Source organism: Macaca thibetana, chromosome 10, assembly GCF_024542745.1.
Source record: "Macaca thibetana thibetana isolate TM-01 chromosome 10, ASM2454274v1, whole genome shotgun sequence".
NCBI lineage: Eukaryota > Metazoa > Chordata > Mammalia > Primates > Cercopithecidae > Macaca > Macaca thibetana.
Window position 1 is genome coordinate 86,716,691 of NC_065587.1, and position 23,067 is coordinate 86,739,757.

At 48.6% G+C, this 23,067-nt stretch overlaps 2 protein-coding genes and 1 pseudogene across 8 annotated transcripts in view; 2 read left to right on the plus strand and 1 right to left on the minus strand.

The window, feature by feature from the left end:
- Positions 1-23,067, plus strand: part of LOC126929204 (protein PET117 homolog, mitochondrial) — a 549,430-nt gene that overhangs the window by 400,435 nt on the left and 125,928 nt on the right. The gene's annotated exons all lie outside the window — the stretch shown is intronic.
- LOC126929200 (prothymosin alpha-like) lies at positions 4,786-6,431 on the plus strand (annotated as a pseudogene).
- Positions 18,513-23,067, minus strand: part of OVOL2 (ovo like zinc finger 2) — a 35,431-nt gene continuing 30,876 nt past the window's right edge. For all 3 annotated transcript variants that reach the window (XM_050745380.1, XM_050745379.1, XM_050745381.1), the window contains one exon: positions 18,513-19,205. In XM_050745380.1, the coding sequence (XP_050601337.1) occupies positions 18,889-19,205 (317 nt within the window). In that variant the 3' untranslated portion in view covers positions 18,513-18,888. The remainder of the gene's footprint in view (positions 19,206-23,067) is intronic.

Sequence of the window (23,067 nt, forward strand, 5' to 3'; positions counted from 1 at the left end):
GGCAATCATTATTATTATTATTTTATTTTTTTGAGATAGTGTCTTGCTCTGTTGCCCAGGCTGGAGTGCAATGGCGCCAACATGGCTCACTGCAGCCTCGAACTCCTGGATGCTAGTGATCCTCCCACCTCAGCCTCCCATGTAGCTGGGACTGTAGGCATGTGCTACTATGCCTGGCTGATTTTAACATTTTTTGTAGAGACAGGGGTCTTGCAATATTGCCCAGGCTGGTCTCGAACTTTTGACCTCAAATGATCCACTCAACTCAGCCTTCCAAAGTGTTGGGATTACATGCATGAGCCATGGTGCCCGGCCTAAACTTCCCATTTTATGTTTCCTCTGCCGCTGGTCTAACTCAGTGCCTGGTATGTGGCAGACGCACAGGTCAGTGTTACAAATGACCATACCTTCAGCACTTGCTATTCCAGATGATGGCTTCTTACTAAGAACCTAAGAATTTCTGCCTGCGGGTTTTGTCTGGGTGCAGGTCAGGCCAAAGTTCCATGGAGTTAACACCCTGGGGCAACACTTAAGCAGTTAGTGGATGAATAGCCCAGCACGGGACAACCCTGGGGCAGTTTCTGCACAGTCACCTGGCCAGACCCAGCAGCACTGAGCCCTGGCTGTCCACAGCAGTGACTGCTCATAACCACTCCTCCTTCTCTTCCGGTCTCACTTCCCCTCTACTGCCTCACGCTTCCTGGGTCAAAGAAACTACTATCTTGGGGTCTGCTTCTGGTGGAGCTCAAACCGAGACAACTGGCTAGTTGGCTGATTGGCTGTGTGGATGGGCATGATTAGCAGCAAAGAAAGAAATGGGAGCCCGCGCGCCGGCTGGGCCCTGGCACACGCGCTGCCCCCACAGTGTGTCTAGACTACGTTGGGGCACGTGCACAGCCAACAGATCCGACACAGGAAAAAGCACTTCTCAGCTGTCCCCACCATCCTGCTATTTGTCATTCCATCCATCTGCTGTCCCCACGAAACGCTCACCCACGTCAGCTAAAATGGTACACTGGGCTTGGAATCGGCTGGGGAAATGTCAGGCTGACAGAACAAGGGAGAGAACCAAAATAGCAACTGTGTGGACGGTGGTGGCGACACAAATCTGCCCCTTTGCGTAGAAGGCCGGACTCCCAGAGCTCAGGAGGCCTCTTGAGGGGGAATTGGTAGGTGGCAAAGGCTGCAGGGAGGGGGCCCTGGGACTCGGGGGCAGCTGGAGCAGGGCCCTCCACCCTGGGCGCTCTTCACCCCTTCCTCCCAGAACAGAGGGGATTGTCCAAACATAGAACTCAGTTTGTTTAAAGTCGTTTATTTTTAAATGTTCATCAGTTCGTTTTCCAATCAATCTTCCACGGTACAGTTCAAGAAAAATGTGTGGATTTTCATGCCTGAGGCCAGTTGCAGGATGTATCTCGCAGAACAGCGTGTGCCCTTATGAGCTGGCGATTGGGTGTTTTGTTCTGTTTTGCTTTCTCAGAGAAAAGGGGTCATTCTAAAAGCAGGACTGTTTGGATCTTAGAAGACTGGATATTTATTTATTATTTAAAATTTTTTCTCTTTTTTGAGATGAAGTCTCGCTCTGTCACCCAGGCTGGAGTGCAATGGGTTGATTTCAGCTCACTGCAACCTCTGCCTCCCCAGTTCAAGCGATTCTCCTGTCTCAGCCTCCCCAAACCAGCTGGGATTACAGGCGTGCGCCACCATGCCCAGCTAATCTTTTGTATTTTTAGTAGAGATGGGGTTTCACTTTGTTGGCCAGGGTGGTCTAGAACTTTTTTTTTTTTTTTTGATATGGAGTCTCGCTCTGTTGCCCAGGCTGGAAGGCTGGAGTGCAGTGGTGCGATCTCGGCTCACTGCAAGCTCCGCCTCCCGGGTTCACACCATTCTCCTGCCTCAGCCTCCCAAGTAGTTGGGACTACAGGTGCCAGCCCCTACACCCGGCTAATTTTTTTGTATTTTTAGTAGAGATGGGGTTTCACCATGTTAGGCAGGATGGTCTCGAACTCCTGACCTTGTGATCTGCCCGCCTCTGTCTCCCAAAGTGCTGGGATTACAGGCGTGAGCCACCATGCCTGGCCTATTTTTTTTTTTTTTCTTTAATTTTAGAGAGACGGTCTCCCTATGTTGCCCAGGCTGTTCTCATACTCCTGGGCTCAAATGATCCACCCGCTTTGGCCTCCAAAAGTGCTGAGATTATAGGTGTGAGCCACCACGCCTGCCATGGATACTTATACATTCTACAAATATTTATTGAGTGCCTGTGTTTGTCTAGGCACTGTCTTGAGCTCCAGGAGGAAAGTGAGCAAATTCAACACAATTCCCCACCTCATCGAGATTACAGACCAGTGGGAGGACTGGACAGTAAACAAATACATGTACAAATGTCAGGAGATTTTAAGTGTGAAGAAAAGCACAGGGGCCAGGTGTGGTGGCTCACACCTGTAATCCTAGCACTTTGGGAGGCCAAGGCACATGGATCACCTGAGGTCAGGAGTTCGAGACCAGCCTGGCCAACATGGCAAAACCCTGTCTCTACTAAAACTATAAAAATTAGCTGGGTGTGGTGGCGGACGCCTGTAGTCCCAACTATTTGGGAGAGTGAGGCAGGAGAATGGTTTGAACCTAGGAGGTAGAGGTTGCAGTGAGCCAATATTGCACCATTGCACTCCAGCCTAGGCAACAGAGCCAGATCCTGTCTCAAAAAAAAAGAAGAGGAAGGAGGAGGAGGAGGAGGAGGAGAAAAGCAGAGGAAGAAGAAGAAGAAAAGCAGAGGAAAGAAAATGCAATTTGAGTTTGGGTGGCCAGGGAAGGTGTTCCGGTCATCTCTTGCTGCATGCTAAGCCACCTCAAGACTAAGTGATTCAAAATGACAATCATTTGCTTATCTCTCATGATTCTGTGGACTAACTGGGCTCAGCTCGGGGGTTCTTTTATTCTATGCAGATTTTCTCTGCAGCAACAGTCTACTGGTGCTTGGCCAGGCTGGAACAGCCTCACTCACATGTTTGGTGTCCTGGCAGGGAGGGCTGGGGGGTTGGGCTCAGTGGGGGTGTTTAGTCAACTGGGCTCCCTCTCCAGGTGGTCTCAACACCTTTCTCTCTCCATGAGGCCTATGTGGCCTCTCACATGGTCTGTCCATGTGACCTTTCCAGCAAGGCAGCCAGACTTCTTTACATGACAGCTCAGGGCTCCTGAAATTCAGAAGCAGAAGCTGCCAGGCTGTGTCAAGGCTTAGGCCTGGAATTGTCAGGGCATCACGCCTGCCACGTCCTGTTAGTTGAAGCAAGTACCGGCTGAGATCCCGTGTGGGAGGAGGCTACACAAGGGAGGGGTGCTGGGAGGCCTGGCCGTGTACCGGCTGAGCAGAGACCAGGACAGAGGAAAGAGTGGGCCCTGCAGCGCTAAGGGGACATGCAAAGGCCCCTGAGTCAGGGCTGTGCTGTGGGAGCAGCGGGGAAAGAAACAGGCCACTGTGGCGGGAGCTGAACAGCAGAGAGGAGAGATAAGCGACGAGGCCAGGGGGTAGCCAGGGGCCAGACTGTCCTGGCTGCAGGCCACGGAGAGGGATTCAGGAGTTATTTCTAGTGGGATGAGAAGCACTGGACCTGCCTTGATTCACAACTGGTGGGTTCTGAAGCTGGGGACAGATCCCTGCCCCGTGCCCACCGCCAGGTTTGCATGCTGCCCAGAATGGCCCTGTTTCAACTGCAGCACCCTCCAGCTGCCTCTCTGCCTAATGGTCTCTCTGTGGCACTCAGCGCCACTGCATGCCTGATATTTTGCTGATGTCCCTATTGTCTTGTTTACCCTCTCACTCTAGAATGTAAACTTGAAACAGACAGGGAGTCTGTCTGTTTCATCCATAGGCTCACAACCATTAAATAGTATTTGTTGTACCAATGAACTAACCAGCCCATCTCTGTAACCCCAGCTGGTGCTAACACTATATGGGGCCTCTAGCAAAAACTGCATGACTGAATTAATGCAACAACAAAATAATTTTTATATATATATATTTTTTAAGAGACAGAGTCTCGCTCTGTCGTCCAGGCTGGAGTGCAGTGGCGTGATCTCGGCTCACTGCAAGCTCCGCCTGCTGGATTCACGCCATTCTCCTGCCTCAGCCTCCCAAGTAGCTGGGACTACAGGAGCCTGCTACCATGCCCGGCTAATTTTTGTATTTTTAGTAGGGACAGGGTTTCACCGTGTTAGCCAGGATGGTCTCGATCTCCTGACCTCGTGATCCGCCTGCCTCGGCCTCCCAAAGTGCTGAGATTACAGGCGTGAGCCATTGTGCCTGGCCAACAAAATAATTTTTATAGTTCCACTCAACTTATCTAAAAGTTGCTTTCAAGCAAGCAATTATCCAGGGAAAATGAAGAAGAAAAAAAAAGCCTTCAAAGTAGCCCACGCCATGACTGACGGTCACAGGACAGACCCTCATTCACCTATGATCCTGGTATACTCGATAAGTCAGTTATCAAGCAGTCATAGCCTGGTGAGCCCTGGATTAAAGGAGGAGAGGCCTGGGACAAGAAGGCAAATGCCAGCTGTCAGTGAGGGGAGGACAGAAAACTCAAAATGCAAATGTGGCCTACCACATTTGGGGCGATGTTTCCAAGCAGAGCCATCTAGGGCTGCACGGCAGGGACAAGCCAGCCCGTGGGCCTCAGCAGCTTTCAAGCTGTGCCAGCAAACCACCTGGCAACAGGCGATATTTGTAACGATGCTTACAACACTTTTATTTTTTTTTTTTTTTTTTTTTTTCCAGGAGACAGGGTCTCATATGTTGCCCAGGCTAGACTCAAACTCCAGGGCTCAAGCGATCCTACAGCCTCAGCCTCCCAAGTAGCTGGGACTACAGGTTAGTGCCAGGTGCCTGGCTAATTTTAAAACTATTTTGTAGAGATGGGGTCTTGCTATATTGCCCAGGCTGGTCTCAAATTCCTGGCCTCCAGTAATCCTCCTGCCTTGGCCTCCCAAAGTGCTGGGATTCCTGGTGTGAGCCACCATGCGGGTTTTGGAGTCATTCTTGGCTCCTCTCTTTTTCTCAGTACTAGAGTGACTGTATAATTCATTATATAAACCTGAACTTCCCCAGACAAATAAGATGTATGGTCTATCCATTAACCCACACCCAATCCATGAGCAAATCCAGTTAGCTCTATTTTAACAGACACATCCAGCATCCGGTCATTTCTCACCTCCTCCACTATCATCCTCGTCCAAGCATTCATCGTGTTCTGCCTTTATCTTTGCAATGGCCTCCTAGTTGATCCCCCACTTCTAGACTTGCCTCTTACCCCCAAATCTGTTTTCACAGCAGCCAGAGTAAGCCCGTTAAAAATAAGTGAGATCGTGTTACTCCTCTGCTGAAAATACTCGACCGTTCAGAGGAAAAGCTGAAGTCTTCAAAATGGCCTACAGCAGCAATCTGTTCCCTGCAACAGCTCTGATCTCATCCACACATTCCCCGTCTCTTCCCACTCCACGTAAGCTACACCAGTCCTCACACTCTCCAGGTAAGTCAAGCACACTCCCACTTCTGCCTGGCCTTTGACTTTGCTCTTCCCTCTGTCTGGAATGCTTCCCACATAACGACAGGGCTTCCTCTTTCACTCCTTTCTGGCCACATGTCCCTGACTCCCGTATAAAAAAAATGACGTCACCCACTGGCTGCTCTGAAAAGCCATCTTTACATTGTTCCTTGTCTGGCTCCTTGCTCGCCGCAGCCACCTTTGCCGCCGCGGACTCCGGCCACTTTATCGCCAGAGTCCCTGAACTCTCACTTTCTTTTTAATCCCCCGCATCGGATCACCGGGGTGCCCCACCATGTCAGACACAGCCGTAGACACCAGCTCCGAAATCACCACCAAGAACTTAAAGGAGAAGAAGGAAGTTGGAGAAGAGGAGGAAAATGGAACAGACGCCCCTGCTAATGGGAATGCTAATGAGGAAAATGGGGAGCTGGAGGCTGACAATGAAGTAGATGAGGAAGAGAAAGAAGGTGGGGAGGAAAAGGAGGAGGAAGAAGAAATTGATGGTGAGGAAGGGGATGGAGATGAAGACGAGGAAGCTGAGTCTGCTAGGGCAAGTGGGCAGCTGAAGATGATGAGGATGACGATGCCGATACCAAAAAGCAGAAGACCGACGAGGATGACTAGACAGCAAGAAAGGAAACGTTAGGAGGGTAAGCTATTCACCCTCCACTTCCCGTCTCAGAATCTACATATGGTCACCTTTGTGTATTGAGGCCTGTCCACCCGCCCACTGTGGGCAGTGCCACCCGCAGATGACATGTGCTCTCCACTACCCAACCCAAACCATGAGAATTTGCAACAGGGGAGGAAAAAAGAACCAAAACTTCCCAAGACTCTGCTTTTTTCCTTAAAAATACTTTAAAAAGGAAATTTGTCTGTATTTTTTAATTTACATTTTATATTTTTGTACATATTGTTAGGGTCAACCACTTTCAGTGATCTCAGATGACCAAACCAGCCTTCAGAGCATTCTCTGTCCTGCTTCTAACTTCACTTGTGGTGTGACCATGTTTGTTATAATCTCAAAGGACAAAAACAAAACCTTGTAAGAAAAGCAAAAACGACAACAGAAAAACAGTCTTATTCCGAGCATTCCAGTAACGTTTTTGTGTATGTACTTAGCTGTACTAATAAGTAGTTGGTTTGTATGAGATAGTTAAGAGGGCCAAAGATAAAAGATTTCTTTGTTTTCCTTTTTCGTCTATGGAGTTGCTGTTTGTTTGTTTGTTTGTTTATTTATTTATTTATTGCCTATTTGAGGTATGTGTGAAACAATGTTGTCCAACAATATACAGGAATTTTTATTTTCCCGAGTTGTTCTAACAACAACAAAAGTGACATCAGCTGGGCGCGGCAGCCCACGACTGTAATCACAGCACTTTGTGAGGCTGTGGCAAGAGGATTGCCTGAGGCCAAGAATTCAAGACCAGTCTGGGCAATATATCAAGACCCCATCTCTCCAAAAATACATACAAATTAACTGGGCAATGTGGTGCATAGCTGTAGTTCTAGCCACTCGGGAGGCTGAGGCAGGAGGATCCTCTGAGCCCAGAAGTTCAAAGCTACAGTGAGCCATGTTTGCACCACTGCACTCCAGCCTGGGCAACAGACCAAGACCTGTATCAAAAAATTGAAACAAAATGACACCAATCTCTATCAACATCACCTCCACCTCATCCCAGCTCTCCTTCTCTTACGTGGTAAATTAAATTTTCTAACAATGGCTACAGTTACCTATGTTCTCACAAGCTCTTCTAGAACCACTCCTCCCATCAAGAGAGTTTTCTTTTTTTCTTCTTTTCTTGAGACAGGGTCTCGCTCTGTTGCCCAGGCTGGAGTGCAGTGGTGCAATCTCAGCTCACTGCAACCTCCACCTTCTGGTTCAAGCAATTCTCATGCCTCAGCCTTCTGAGTAGCTGGGATTACAGGCACATGCCACCACACCCAGCTAAGTTTTGTATTTTTAGTAGAGATGGGGTTTCACCATGTTGGCCAGGCTGGTCTCGAATCCTGGCCTCAAGCCATCCACCTGCCTCGGCCTCCCAAAGTGCTGGGATTGCAGGCGTGAGCCACCACACCTGGCCAGGAGAGTTTTCTTTCTCTCCCCATGAATATGGACCAGCCTTTCGTAACTGGCTTCTAATAAGCAGACTGTGACAGAAGCAATGCTGCCGGACTTTTGAGGCCAGCTCTTGATCTGTGACACAGCCTCCACCTGACTCTTCCTCTTAGAACATTCTCCTTTGGAACCTACTATGTCCTTGGCGCCCAAACCAGCCCACACAGAGAGAAACCATAAGGAGAGGTCCGTGGGGAGAGGAATCGAGGCCTCCAGCCAATCACCAGCATGAACTGCCAGGTGCACGAGAGAACGGGCCTTCAGATGAAGCCCAGGACCCGGCCTTTGAGTCTTTCAGCTGAGGTCCCAGCCATGGTGGGGCAGGGAAAGCTGCTCCTGTGCCCCTATGCCAGGCCCTGTCCAAATCTTTGACCCACAGAATCCATAAGTTTGGGCCCATTTAGTTGCACAGCCCTAGTACCCAGAACACCTCATTTAATTTTTCTCTATAGTGTCTAACATAATGTGTATTTACTTGCTTCTCTATTGTCTACCCACACCCCCCACCAAGAGAACGTGAGTTCCTTGAAGGCAGAAACTTTTGTCTATTTTTTCTAGCCTCAGTATCTAGAAAAGTACCTAGCACACAGTGGGCACTTGAAAAATATTTGTTGAACAAATGAATTAAAGCAAACTGCTAATTAAAGAAAACTGCTCCTTACTATAATTCGCAACACCTTCTGCTGAGGCATGTGACCTTTTCCTGAAGAAAGTGTTCTCTGGTGTGTTTTGGACCAGCTCCCTGCTAAAAAATATCTCTTGTCAGCCATCTGGAAAATGATAAAGTTGGATCCATACCTCCCACTATACACCAGGAAATAGTCCAAGCGGATCAAAGATTTATACATGGTAAAATGAAGCCATTCAAGTCCTAGAAAAAAGCCCCGTAGCATTCTCATGTCGCCTTGGAGTAGGAAAGCCTTTCTAGCTACGACTCAGTCTCCAGCAGCCATTAAAGAAAAAGATGGGCCGGGTGCGGTGGCTCACACCTGTCACCCCAGCACTTTGGGAGGCCGAGGCAGATCGACTGCTTCAGCTCAGGAGTTCGAGACCAACCTGGGCAACATAGCAAGACCTCATCTCTACTGGAGAAAAAAAAAAAAAGAAAAGAAAAGAAAGGAAGGAAGGAAGAAAGAAAAAATGGATCAACTCAAAGTACATAAAAATCAAAAACTTCTGCTTGGTCATGAAAACAACAACAACAACAAAACAGAATGAGCAAAATCAGGCCAGGCGCGGTGGCTCACGCCTGTAATCCCAGTACTTTGGGGGGCCGAGGCGGGCAGATCATGAGGTCAGGAGTTTGAGACCAGCCTGGCTAACAGGGTGAAACTCCGTCTCTACTAAAAATACAAAAATTAGCCAGGTGTGCTGGTGAGTGCCTATAATCCCAGCTACTTGGGAGGCTGAGGCAGGAGAAGTGCTTGAACCTGGGAGGCGGAGGTTGCAGTGAGCCAAGACCACGCCATTGCACTCCAACCTGGGTGACAGAGTGAGACTCTGTCTCAAAACAAAAACAAAAAAACCAAAGAAACAAAAAACTTCTGGATATTAGGCAGGAAAAAAAAGATCAAGCTAGGCAGAAACCCAGTGGGAAAATGGGCATTCAGGCAGGCAGTTCACAGAAAACGGGACTATAAAGTCAGCCCTGTGTATCCAAGAGTTCTACATTGTGGATTCAACCAACCACAGGTTGAAAATATTTGGGGCCAGGAGCAGTGGCTCATGCCTGTAACCCTAGCACTTTGGGAAGCCGAGGTCAGAGGACTGCTTGAGACCAGCCTGGGAAACATAGTGAGACCCTGTCTATACAAAATGTTAACAGGGCGTAATGGCACATGCCTGCCTGTAGTCCCAACTTCTCAGGAGGCTGAGGTAGGAAGATCACCTGAGCCTGGGAGGTCAAGGCGGCAGTGAGCCGAGATTGTGGCACTATACTCCAGCCTGGACAACAGAACGAGACCCTGTCTCAAAAAATAAAAAAAAAAGAAGGAAAAAAAAACTAATAAAAATAATATAAATAAAAAACAATAAAGCATAACTACTATTTATATAGCATTTACATAGTATTAGGTATTATAAGTAATCTAGAGATGATTTAAAGTACATGGAAGGGCTGGGTGTAGTGGCTTATGCCTGTAATCCTAGCACTTTGGGAGGATGGAGTGAGAGGATCACTTGAGTTCAGGAGTTTGAGACAAGCCTGGGCCACATAGTGAGACCTCATCTTTAAAAACACACACATATATGTGTGTATGTGTGTGTGTATATATGTGTATGTGTATATATGTGTATGTGTGTGTATATATATGTGTGTGTGTATATATATATAATTGGGTCACATCTATCAACATTATAAAAACCAGCAACTTACATCATAATGGGCCAAACTTCCTGATATATTTTGAAAAGATCCCCCAAACTCCTAGAAGTTATATATCCATATATATATATGGATACACACACACATACACACACATATATAAAGGATGTGTGTAGGTTATATGCAAATACTACACCTTTTTTTTTTTCTTTTTTTTTGAGATGGGGTCTTACTCTGTCACCCAGGCTGGAGTATAGTGGAGCGATCTCGGCTCACTGCAACCTCTGTCTCCCAGGCTCAAGTGATCCTCCCACCTCAGCCTCCTGAGTAGCTGGGACTACAGGCCTGTGCCACCAGCCTGGAAAATTTTTTGTCGTTTTGGTAGAGGTAGGGTTTTCCCACGTTGCCCAGGCTGGTCTTGAACTCCTGAGCTCAAGTGATCTGCCCGCCTTGGCCTCCCAAAGGGCTGGAATTACAGGTATGAGCCATAGTAACCAGCCAATACTACACCATTTTATATCAGGGACTTGAGCATCTGTGGATTTTGGTATCTGTAGGGGTCCTGGAACCAGTCCCACACACGTAGACTGTACAAATGACCGTTAATCATATGAAAAAACATTCACTCTCTCTCAAATATAACAAAAATATAAAATAAAACTACACCGAAAAACTATTTCTTCCATATCAGATTGGCAAACATCCCAAACCATGGCAAGACAGCACTGGCAGGGTGGTGAGGTCACGGGTACTCTCACACATCACAAACAGTACAACCTCCGGGTAGGGTAAATTGGGCCATATCCATCAACATTATAAAAACCAGCAGCTTACATCATAATAGGCCAAACTTCCTGATATGTTTTGAAAAAACTCCTAGAAGTTAGGCAGAGAAAAACACCAACACTCCAGTGGAAAAAGGGGCATTAAGGCAGTTCACAGAAGAAGGAACTACAAATGACCCTTAATTGTATGAAATTGTTAGCTCTAACCATTGCATTTCTGGGAATTTATCCCACAGATATATTTGCTCCTATATGAAATGACATATATATAAAGTTACTCATTATAGCCTTCTCCATAGTAGCAAAACATTGGAAATAATGTTACTGCCTATCAATAGAAGACTGATAGCCTAAATTATGGCACATCCGTATAATACAATACCAGATAGCTGTAAAGAAGAATAGGAACACTTTTTTTTTTTTTTTTTTTTTTTTTTGAGATGGAGTCCCACTCTGTCACCCAGGCTGGAGTGCAGTGACACAATTTTGGCTCACTGCAACCTCTGCCTCCCAGGTTCAAGCAATTCTCTTGCCTCAACCTCCCGAGTAGCTGGGAGTAGAGGTACACACCACCATGCCTGGCTAATTTTTTTGTATGAGAACACTTTTTTGTACTATTTTGGAAAGAACTACTAGATGTACTATTAAAAGAAAAATGTATACATACCTACTACGTACCCACAACAATTAAAATTTAAAATTTAAAAAAAAGAAAAAAGAAAAATGTAAGGTGCCAAACAGTATGTATAGTATGCTATCTGCTAATTAAAATGCTAAAAGAAGAAGAAACAGTGGACAGCAAGAATACACACATTCATGTTTGCTTATATATGGTTAAAGAAACAGGAAAGTTACAAGAGGAGCTAATAACAGTGGTTAATTACAAAGGTAGAGGCTTGGCAGATAAGGGACTCATTTGCAGATACGACTTTCCTTTGTGTACATTTTTATATATTATTGTATTTCTTCTGAAAATGCCACATAATTTGCAATAAGTGATTCACTCCTTAGCTCCAAAAGCAAGTCCTTTATCAAAATGCAAATGTTCCAGAGGGATGTAGCCAGATTCTGTGGACCTCAGTCTTTTTCACCCCTAAGAATCTGTCCCTGTGATTTCTCTCTTCCCCTGCTTGGAGACCTTTAGAGAGCCAGCATGCAGCTGCTCAGAGCACTGACTACTAAACAGCCCACAATTGCTATTGCTGGAAATGCCCAGTGGTTATGCCTTCCCTGACCAGGGATAGCCCATAGCTGATGACGGGCCCCCTTGCCTCAAGGTGGGACAACTTCAGTCATGCCATTCATACTCCAGAGGTGCCGGGAATCAGGCCGAGGCTGGACGTCAGCCGACCCTGTATCTTTGCTGAGTTCCTTCCTCTGCTGTACCTCACTTCCCTCACCTCCTTCTTGATTTCTCCTGAGAGCCTCCCTCAATAAATCACTTACCCCAGAATCCTCGTCTCAGACTCCGCTTCTAGGACCCAACTTAAGACATTCACAAAATAAATCACATTGATTGAAAACAGATCCCTTTCTCTAAAATGAAAGACCAGTAGGCACTTCTGACTAGCCCAAGCATCAGCATATCCGCACGGTGCTGAACTAACACCAACCTAAAGCAGATAGTGCTGGGTGGACTCGGTACAAGTTATAGCCCATGGGTCTCCATCCCCAGCACCTTCAGACCCAAGGCTCCAGGGCTGCCAGCCTGAGAACCCTAAGTCATGATTTTGGGCACTTTGGCTGGATTTCCAAGCAACTGGCTGAGAGCAGGACAGGTAAATAGAGTTGGGAGGAGGAGGGAGCAAAAAAGGCTAGAGTGGATGTCAGTTGGTTTTGACTGCCAATATCCAGTCGCCCACCATAATCCATCCCCATTCTGCTGCACAGAAGTGTTGTGGCTGAGATGCCTGCTTTTCTCCACCTCTCTAGTTAATGTGACTAAATTCTCCCTATGGAATGGGAATGGAAGGGCCATACCCAGGCCAGTGTCTTCAGGTAGGGGCTGTGACCCTTCCACACCTGTACCAGACACAATCATCATCTCATCGCTGGGTTTTGCCAGCTTTTAGGTCTATGTGCTGAAAGTTGCTTACAGCTAACCTCCGGAGATTTTCCTGGCACAGGAAGCATGCTTGGCCAGTGCACAGGGCAAGTTGGAAGGGCCCTAATGTCAGCAGCCTTCAACCAATGATGGATGGAAAGTTGCGGACAGTGTCCTACGCATCTGCAGCGGGATAACTCGGAGACGTGTGCTGTACTGCCTCCCAGAGGGCCCAGGGCGATTAAGCACAGTTACCCACAGCAGTAACTTCCTTGATTCTGTTCCCCACATGGGCACTTTTCTTCCTGTCACACCTCCCCAATCCCCTGCAGATACTTTCTGGGATTGCTTCCTAAACAATCCACTTGAACTTTAATCCTTGCCTCAGCATTGACTTCTGGGTGAACTAAAAATACATTTAAAAAAGGAGAGACCAGCGCCTTAAGAAGAGCCCAAATTGTTGAGCTCCCTGCCAAGTCACCCCCAGGTGTCTCTGCCCACCAGCCTGTGTGAGACCCTCAGTGCAGGTTTTCCCAATCCGTTGTTTGTTCTTCCACCCAACACTCAAGATTTGCTTCTTCAAGACAACTCTCCTATCAGCTGAGACCCACAGAAACCCAGTTTCTACCACGCATATGATGGCATTATCTTAGGGCGTGGCAGATAATCACAAGGAAAAACTCTGGGCCCTCAAATGATGGCATGGAGACCTCCCAACCCAGAACAACTACGTGAGAAACAACACTCTCTCTTCTTTAAGCCGTAGGTGTGTTGGGAATCTTTGTTACAGCAGCCATGCCTGATCTGGTTTTTTGTTTTGTTTTGTTTTAGAGATGGAGTCTTGCTCTGTCGCCAGGCTGGAGTGCAGTGGCACCATCTCAGCTCACTGCAACCTCTGCCTCCCCGGTTCAAGCGATTCTCGTGCCTCAGCCTCCTGAGTAGCTGGGACTACAGGCACATGCCACCACCACGCCCAGCCGATTTTTGTAGTTTTAGTAGAGATGGGGTTTCACCATGTTGGTCAGCCTGGTTTCAAACTCCTGACCTCAACTGATCCTCCTGCCTTGGCCTCCCAAAGTGCTGGGATTACAGGTGTGAGCCACTGCACCCAGCCCAGCCATGCCTTATCTTTTTTTTTTTTTCTTTTTTTGAGACGGAGTCTCGCTTTGTTGCCCAGACTGGAGTGCAGTGGCGCAATCTCGGCTCACTGCAAGCTCCACCTCCCGGGTTCACGCCATTCTCCTGCCTCAGCCTCTGAGTAGCTGGGACTACAGGCGCCCGCCACCTCGCCCGGCTAATTTTTTGTATTTTTAGTAGAGACGGGGTTTCACCGTGTTAGCCAGGACGGTCTCGATCTCCCGACCTCGTGATCCGCCCGCCTCGGCCTCCCAAAGTGCTGGGATTACAGGCGTGAGCCACCGCGCCCGGCCTAGCCATGCCTTATCTTAACTAGCATAGCCACCCAACATCCACTTCCTCTTCTGGCCATGGCGTCCTGATTTTCTGCTGGAGAATCCCTTTCCCACTGATCCCAGACCAGGGGTGTAGCTGACCTGGGCTCTCTCCACTCAGTTCAGGGGAGGGAGGGGCTTGGGCCTGGGATAAGAGAGCCGCACATTTCCCAGGGCACAGTAATTAGTTGAGGGTGGGTCCCAGAGCCAAATCTGCCCAAGATCTTAGCCTGAAAGAGAAACCCTCCTACTGAGTGACTGCACTGTGAGGCAGAAGTCCAGAGCTGTGGGTGGCCATCCAGCCTCCATTTGCGCCTGCCTGAGAAAGAAGTCACTATGGGGGAAATTGAGCTAAAAGATGGAGAGGGAGGTAGGAGAAGATGACATCACATAAGCACCAGATCTGGCCACCCCTGAAACTGGAACAACCCTAGGCTTTTCAGCTACTACATTCCCTTTTCTGCTAAATTTGTTTTACACTGGATTTCTGTCCCTTGCAACCAAGAGCTCTGTTTAATAAAAACCTGACCCTAAAGAGAATGTTAGCTGGTTCACAATTCCCTGTGCAAAACAGGCACAGGCCAGCTGCCCCAGCCTGTCATTTGGATATTCCCTTCTAAGAATGCTCACTTTGGTGTCTACATGACCCAGATAACCAAGGAGAAAGCAAATCAACCGCCTTCCAGCGGTGCCTTCCTAGGCAGCAGGTACTAAGAGAGAACACAATGTTAGTACTCTGCCCTCTGGAGTCAGGGTTGAGCCTCAGCGCTGGCTGTCCTGGGAGGCTGCACCTGTGACACTTGAGTGCCAGCTTCAACCCTTGCTGCTGCTGCTGATGCCTGAATGGGGCCATTTAGACTGTTTTGTGCCACAGCCTCAGCCCAGAAACCCGGAACGTCAGATGAGGCAGGGCAGGGCCCCATGGTCCCTGAAACTTGCCAGTTCAAACACTGGAGGGGTGAGGACCCCCTAGTCAGCCCTGGTCTCATACCTGCCTCTGCATGGTCCCAGTCCAGCCTGAGGCCTTTGCTTTCTTTTTTGAAGGGAGGGTGAGGAGAGAGGGGGAAAACAGAGGTGTTCTGACTAGACTTAGGATTCCTGGCCTCTGCCTCTGACCGCCAGAGGACAGCCTCTGCAGTTGCCTCATCTACTCATGGAAACAGGGATGTGACCCCAGGGGCGCTCTGAGGATTCTTCCAGAAAACATCTGCCCAGTGAGGGCTACCTAGCTCACTGCCCAAAAAGCGTTTGTTTCCTTTCCTTCTGGAACAAAAGCACTGAATTGAAAGAGAAATGTTGACTCAAGCTATAGGATATGACACTTAAAATGTCCAGATCTTGGCATAACGCCTGGCGCACAGTGTGGGAGAGGAGAGAAGGTGGAAGGAAAGGAGGGAGGGGAAAGGGAAGAGAGGAGGAAGCGGGGAGAGAGAAAATAAGACAAGGGCCTCCTCATCTGGGTGTTTCCCTAGACCAAGAAGTGGCCCAGATGGTGCCCAGGGGACAGGGAGTGGGCAAAAAAAGACAATGGGGTGTAGATGATCGGGGTATAGGTGATCAGGATGTAGGTGATGGGGTGTAGAAGACTGGGGTATAGGTAATGGGGTATAGATGATCAAGGAGTAGGTGATGGGGTGTAGGTGATGGGGTCAAGGTGATCAAGGTGTAGGTGATGGGGTGTTGGTGATTGGGGTGTAGGTGATCAGGGTGTAAGTGATGGGGTATAGGTGGTGGGGTGTAGGTGACCGGGGTGTAGATGATCAGGGTGTAGGTGATGGGGTGTAGGTGATGAGGGTATAGGTGATGGGGTATAGGTGATGGGGGTCAAGGTGATCGAGGTGTAGCTGATGGGTTGTTGGTGATCAGGGTGTAGGTGATCAGGGTGTGATGGGGTATAGGTGATGGGGTGTAGGTGATGGGTTGTGGGTTATGAGGTGTAGGTGATGGGGTGTAGGTGATCAGGGTGTAGGTGATGGGGTGTAGGTGATTTGGGTGTAGGTGATTTGGGTGTAGGTCATCAGGGTATAGGTGATGGGATGTAGGTGATTGGGGTCAAGGTGATAGAGGTGTAGGTGATGGGGTGTTGGTGATCAGGGTGTAGGTGATGGGGTATAAGTGATTGGGGTATAGGTCATCAGAGTGTAGGTGACCAGGGTATAGGTGATTGGGGTGTAGGTGATGGAGTGTAGATGATCGAGGTGTAGGTGATGGGATATAGGTGATCAGGGTGTAGGTGATCAGGATGTAGGTGATGGGGTGTTGGTGACTGGGGTGTAGGTGATTGGGGTATAGGTGATGGGATGTAGGTGATGAGGGTATAGGTGATGGGTGTAGATGATTGAGGTGTAGGTGATGGGGTATAGGCGATGGGGGTCAAGGGGGTCAAGGTGATCAAGGTGTAGGTGATGGGGTATTGGTGATCAGGGTGTAGGTGATCAGGGTGTGATGGGGTATAGGTGATGGGGTGTAAGTGATGGGGTGTAGGTGATGAGGTGTAGGTGATGGGGTATAGGTGATCGGAGTGTAGGTGATGGGATGTAGGTGATTGGGGTCAAGGTGATAGAGGTGTAGGTGATGGGGTATAGGTGATCAGGGTGTGATAGGGTATAGGTGATGGGGTGTAGGTCATCGGGGTGTAGGTGATCAGGGTGTGATAGGGTATAGGTGATGGGGTGTAGGTCATCGGGGTGTAGGTGACTAGGGTATAAGTGATTGGGGTATAGGTGATCAGGGTGTGATAGGGTATAGGTGATGGGGTATAGGTCATTGGGGTGTAGGTGATCAGGGTGCGACAGGGTATAGGTGATGGGGTGTAGGTCATCGGGGTGTAGGTGACTAGGGTATAAGTGATTGGGGTATAGGTGATCAGGGTGTAGGTGATGGAGTGTAGATGATCGTGGTGTAGGTGATGGGTTATAGGTGATTGGGGTGTAGGTGATGGGATGTAGGTGATTGGGGTCAAGGTGATAGAGGTGTAGGTGATGGGGTGTTGGTGATCAGGGTGTAGGTGATGTGGTGTAAGTGATTGGGGTGTAGGTCATCAGGGTGTAGGTGACCAGGGTATAGGTGATGGGGTGTAGGTGATCGGGGTCAAGGTGATTGAGGTGTACGTGATGGGATGTTGGTGACCAGGGTGTAGGTGATCAGGATGTAGGTGATGGGGTGTTGGTGACCATGGTGTAGGTGATCAGGGTGTAGGTGATGGGGTGTAGGTGATTGGAGTATCTGTGATAGGGATGTAGATGATCAGGGTGTTGGTGACTGGGGCGTAGGTGATTGGGGTATAGGTGATCTGAACTTCCTATTCAATTCAGGCAGCAGCTCCCAGCCTGAGGCAAATACCCCCCAGGCAGACAGGATGAGGAAACCTCCTCCCCCGCCCCGCATGGCCAGCTGCGCACATTTTACCCTATCAGGGTCTTGCCTCCCATGGCTCTGACGCAGGCCTTCAAGGTGAGGAGATGGAGGTAGCAGAGGTACTGCACTCGGCTGTCACGCACCCTGAGGGAACTCCTGGCATTGTTATCCCGCCTGTAAGTGAGGAGCCAGCATTCCTCATTCTCCAGGGTTGGCCCCAAAGCCCATTCAAGGGAGGGAGAAGAGCCTTCAGCCAGCGCATCCTAACCGCAGAAACTCAAGACCTCTGCAGAAAAAGAGACCAGGCCCATAAAAAGAGACCCAAGAGTTGAGTTCCCTGCCATGCCACCCCCAGGCATCTCTGCCCACCAGCCTGCGTGAGCCAGCCCCTCAGTGCACGTTTTTCCAATTGGCCATTTGTTCTTCCACCCAACACTCAAGATTTGCTTCTCAGCCCGGACTACATAGCAAAACTCCATCTCTACAAAAAATACAAAAATTAGCTGGGCATAGTGGCATGCACCTGTAGTCCCAGCTACTTGGGAGGCTGAAGTGGGAGGATTACCTGAGCCTGGGAGGTCAAAGCTGCAGTGAGCCATGATCGTTCCACTGCACTCCAGCCTGGGCAACAGAGTGAGAACTTGTCTCAAGAACAAAAAAAAAAAGAGAGGAAGTTCTGCTTCTTCAAACCCACACAACTAATACAAAGTAATCAACCTCCCCACCTCAATAACCTGAAATTAAACATCACACAATAAGCCCTGAACAAAGAGCTGTAGGTCAATGTTCCATTTTGCTTTTAAAAGCTTCACAAGAACATTTCATTTATTAAAATAGTTTCTGTAAACTCTTTCAGAATAACAAAATTCATTTTCCTTGCTTAAACAGCATTTCAAGTAGAAGTATTTTTATTTCAAGGCACCATAAAATGATGATCTCTCTAAGAAATACCTCTCCTTCCATGTGTGAAAATCCTTGGGGGGAAAAAAAAAATCCCACACGGTGTTCTTGGCCATCAGGATCATTGAAAACAAACTTTGGTGAATGCGAGCAACTGCGCCAGACAGGACACAGGTTACAGGGCCTGATGTCACTACGGTAACTGATAACCTTGGAACGGACCCTACTGCTGATGTTTCAAAAGGACACAGAGGTGAACTGGTCACTTCTAATTAAGAAGAGCCAGCGGGGTGGGGGACGCTGAAAACCAAAAATCCACGTAGACATACGTGGCAGTGTGAACGTCTGTCCTCCCCTTCCTTCTCCTCACTTCCTCTCCTCCTCCTCACTCAGGCTGGTATTCTCCTGGTGTGTGGACGTCAGCTTGCCCTGCAAAAGGGCTGCCAGTTTTTTCGATGTCTTTTTGAGAAACGAGCTGCCCGGGTGAGCACTGTTCACGTGAAGGTACAGGTCCTCCTGGGTGGGGCCCGTGTAGCCGCAATCCTCGCAGACATAGAGCTTGTCCCGCCGCTGCTTATAGGCGTACTGCTGCTGCACCCCGTGGATCTTCTTCAGGTGGGACTCCAGAGAGCAGCGCTGGGTGAAGGCTTTATTGCAGACGTTGCATTTGTAGGGACGAATACCTGCAAGGACGAGAGACAGAAACAGCATCGATTGGTCATGGCCAAGCCAGAACCACCCAACTATGAAGCCAGTAAAAGTCATCCTGACCAAGGATTCATGGCAGCATGAGGACAATGGTTACAGCAGGAGACAAAACTGTCTACAAAAAATCATAGCATCCACCTGACCAAACCTAACACAAACAGATGCCAACATAGGGAAAAAAGCCAAAAACAAACAAACAAACAAACAAAAACCACCGGCTTATGGGAGGAAGATTTTTATTCTTCCAACTCGCATACCTTAACGTTTTCATATTATTGTGAGCAAAGTAAACTTTAAAAAAAAAATTACTTCAGGTCAGGTGCAGTGGCTTACGCCTGTAATCCTAGCACTTTGGGAGGCCAAGGCGGGCAGATCACTTGAGGCTAGGAGTTCGAGACCAGCCTGGCCAACATAGTGAAACCCCATCTCTACTGAAAACACAAAAAACTAGCCAGGCATGGTGGTGAGCACCTGTAGTCCCAGCAGCTCGGGAGGCTGAGGCAGGAGAGTCACTGGAACCCGGGAGGCAGAGGTTGCAGTGAGCCAAGATCGAGCCACTGCACTCCAGCCTGGGCAACAGTGAGACTCCATTAAAAAAAAAATTAATTTGGGTTTTCCCAGAAACAGAGCCTGGGACAAAGATTCTAGTACCAGTAGTTTATTTGAGAGGTGATCCTGGGAATAACCTATAGGGCAACAAAGATGTGAGGCAGGGAGGGGTAGGATCCAGTACAGGGGGAGCTACCCAGCCAGTTACCAGGGTCCAGTCCTGTTGTGCAATGCAGGGAGACAGTGTGGCACACACCTTGGCGTCATCTTGCCCCTCCAGGAGCTGAGGTCAGTCACTGGCTGCCGGCTGCTCCTGGGTGGCTTTGATTCTCCATCCCCAGCACTTCTGCCTGCCTTGTGCAGACACACTGGGCTCCAGCAGGAAACCTCTCCAGCAGAGGTGCAAGCGTGGGCAGTTGCCACTTGGACTGGTGTGCCCAGAAATGGCAGATGCCCAGGCCATTGGCAGGATACTGAGGCATTTGTTGCAGTTATGAAAATCATTTCCAAACAAGATATGCTGGCGTTAGAACTGGGCTAACATTAGACCTGCCTTCTAGCTGAGATTTCACAGGTACAATATAGAGCAGGGAGTTCAGCCTCATCAAAGCACTGCCGCTCCTACCTCGATGACTGGTACTCACCCTGATGTGTGTGGCAGAATGTCAGATAAAGAATATAAACATGGACTCTACGTGTATGCAACAGACTATTTGGATGAGCTTGGACAGTGCAGTATTTTACATACTTGCCAGAGCCTCAGAATCACCTGGAGAGCTTTTGAAAATCTTAACTCACTTCTCCTAAGACCAACTCAGTGGGTCTGGGGTAGGAATCAGGAATCTATTTATTTATTTATTTATTTATTTATTTATTTGAGACAGAGTCTGGCTCTGTTGGGGAATCTATTTATTTATTTATTTATTTATTTATTTATTTATTTATTTGAGACAGAGTCTGGCTCTGTTGCCCAGGCTGGAGTGCAGTGGCGAGATCTCGGCTCACTGCAAGCTCTGCCTCCCGGGTTCACACCATTCTCCTGCCTCAGCCTCCCGAGTAGCTGGGACTACAGGAGCCTGCTACCATGCCCAGCTAATTTTTGTATTTTTAGTAGGGACTGGGTTTCACCGTGTTAGCCAGGATGGTCTCGATCTCCTGACCTCATGATCCGCCCGCCTCGGCCTCCCAGAGTGCTGGGATTATAGGCGTGAGCCAACGTGCCAGGCCCAGCAATCTATTTTTAACAAACGTCACTGGATATTCCAGTGTTTAACTTGGCTTTCAAGAGCTACCGATTATGGTCTTTAAGATTCTGGTTGTGGTCTTGCCTGAGGTCACGGAAGGTAGTGGCAGGGCGGAGACCTCAGAGCACAACCCTCCACCAGCAAAGGTCACCCCTCGAGCCAGTGGCTGAACAGGAGGCTCACACTCAAAAAGAAGGTTGGGATTTAAAGATGGAACAATAGACACTGGGGACTACCAGAGGGAGGGGCCGAGGGCTGAGAGACTCCCCATTGGGTATTATGTGCACTACCTTGGTGACGGGATCATCTGGACCTCAAATCTTAGCGTCATGCAATGTACCCATATAAACAGACCTGCACATGTACCCCCTGAATCTAAAATCAAAGTTGAATTTTTTTTTTTAAAAGGTTGAGACTGGTATGTGAGAGAAGCAAGCACACTAAGCCGAAATCTCACATGACAGATTCTAGGAAATTCCTGTAGGTCATATCAACAAGTTTCATTGGGCTTTAAGAAACGAATTGTCTGGGTGCTGCACAGTGACTCTTATCTGTGATCCTAGCACTTTGGGAGGCTGAGGTGGGTGGATCACCTGAGGTCAGGAGTTTGAGACCAGCCTGGAAATACCCCGTCTCTACTAAAGATACAGAAATTAGATAGGCAGGGCGGCACATGCCTATAATCCCAGTTACTGGGGAGGCTGAGGCAGAAGAATTGCTTGAACCCAGGAGGTAGAGGTTGCAGTCAGTCGAGATTGTGCCACTGCACTCCAGCCTGGGCGACAGAGCGAGACTCCGTCTCCAAAAAAAATAAATAAGTAAGTAAGTAAGTAAGTAAGTAAATAAATAAATAAATAAAATTAAGAAATCACCATAGTAAGGTCTAACTTAGGCTCTCAAAGAGAGGCTATGGCTGTGAAGGAGACACAGTCACAAAAGCATGGAAGCTGAGAGAGGGTGAATATGGTACTGGGGGTGCATGGAGCACAAAGGGGCCACTGCCACAGCTATGAGACCATCTTAGAGCCTAGAGACAGGAGGGATGCCACCTGGAGGAACCTGCAGATCCTGTACAGATTCCTGGACCTGCCTCAGGGACCCCAGGCACTAGGTCAGGGGCTGGGACTAGGAAGCTGCAGTTTCATTTTTAATATTTTATTTTATTTTATTTTATTTTTTTTTTTTTTTTTTTTTTTTTGAGACGGAGTCTCGCTCTGCCGCCCAGGCTGGAGTGCAGTGGCCGGATCTCAGCTCACTGCAAGCTCCGCCTCCCGGGTTTACGCCATTCTCCTGCCTCAGCCTCCCGAGTAGCTGGGACTACAGGCGCCCGCCACCTCGCCCGGCTAGTTTTTTGTATTTTTTAGTAGAGACGGGGTTTCACCGTGTTAGCCAGGATGGTCTCGATCTCCTGACCTCGTGATCCACCCGTCTCGGCCTCCCAAAGTGCTGGGATTACAGGCTTGAGCCACCGCGCCCGGCCTTTATTTTATTTTATTGAGACTGAGTCTTGCTCTGTCACTCAGGCTGAAATGCAGTGGCACAATCTCGGCTCACCGCAACCTCTGCTTCCTGAGTTCAAGCAATTCTCCTGCCTCAGCCTCCCGAGTAGCTGGGACTACAGGTGCCCACCACCACAGCCAGCTATTTTTTTTTTTTTTTTTGAGACAGAGTCTCTGTGTTGCCCCGGCTGGAGTGCAGTGGTGCGATCTCGGCTCACTGCAAGCTCTGCCTCCCGGGTTCATGCCATTCTCCTGCCTCAGCCTCCTGAGTAGCTGGGACTACAGGCACCCACCACCACGCCCGGCTAATGTTTTGTATTTTTAGTAGAGACGGGGTTTCACCATGTTAGCCAGGATGGTTTCGATCTCCTGACCTGGTGATCCGCCAGCCTCTGCCTCCCAAAGTGCTGGGATTACAGGTGTGAGCCACCGTGCCAGGCACAGCCAGCTAATTTTTACATTTTTAGTACAGACAGGGTTTCACAGTGTTGGCCAGGCTGGTGTCAAACTCCTGACCTCAGGTGATTCACCTGCCTTGGCCTCCC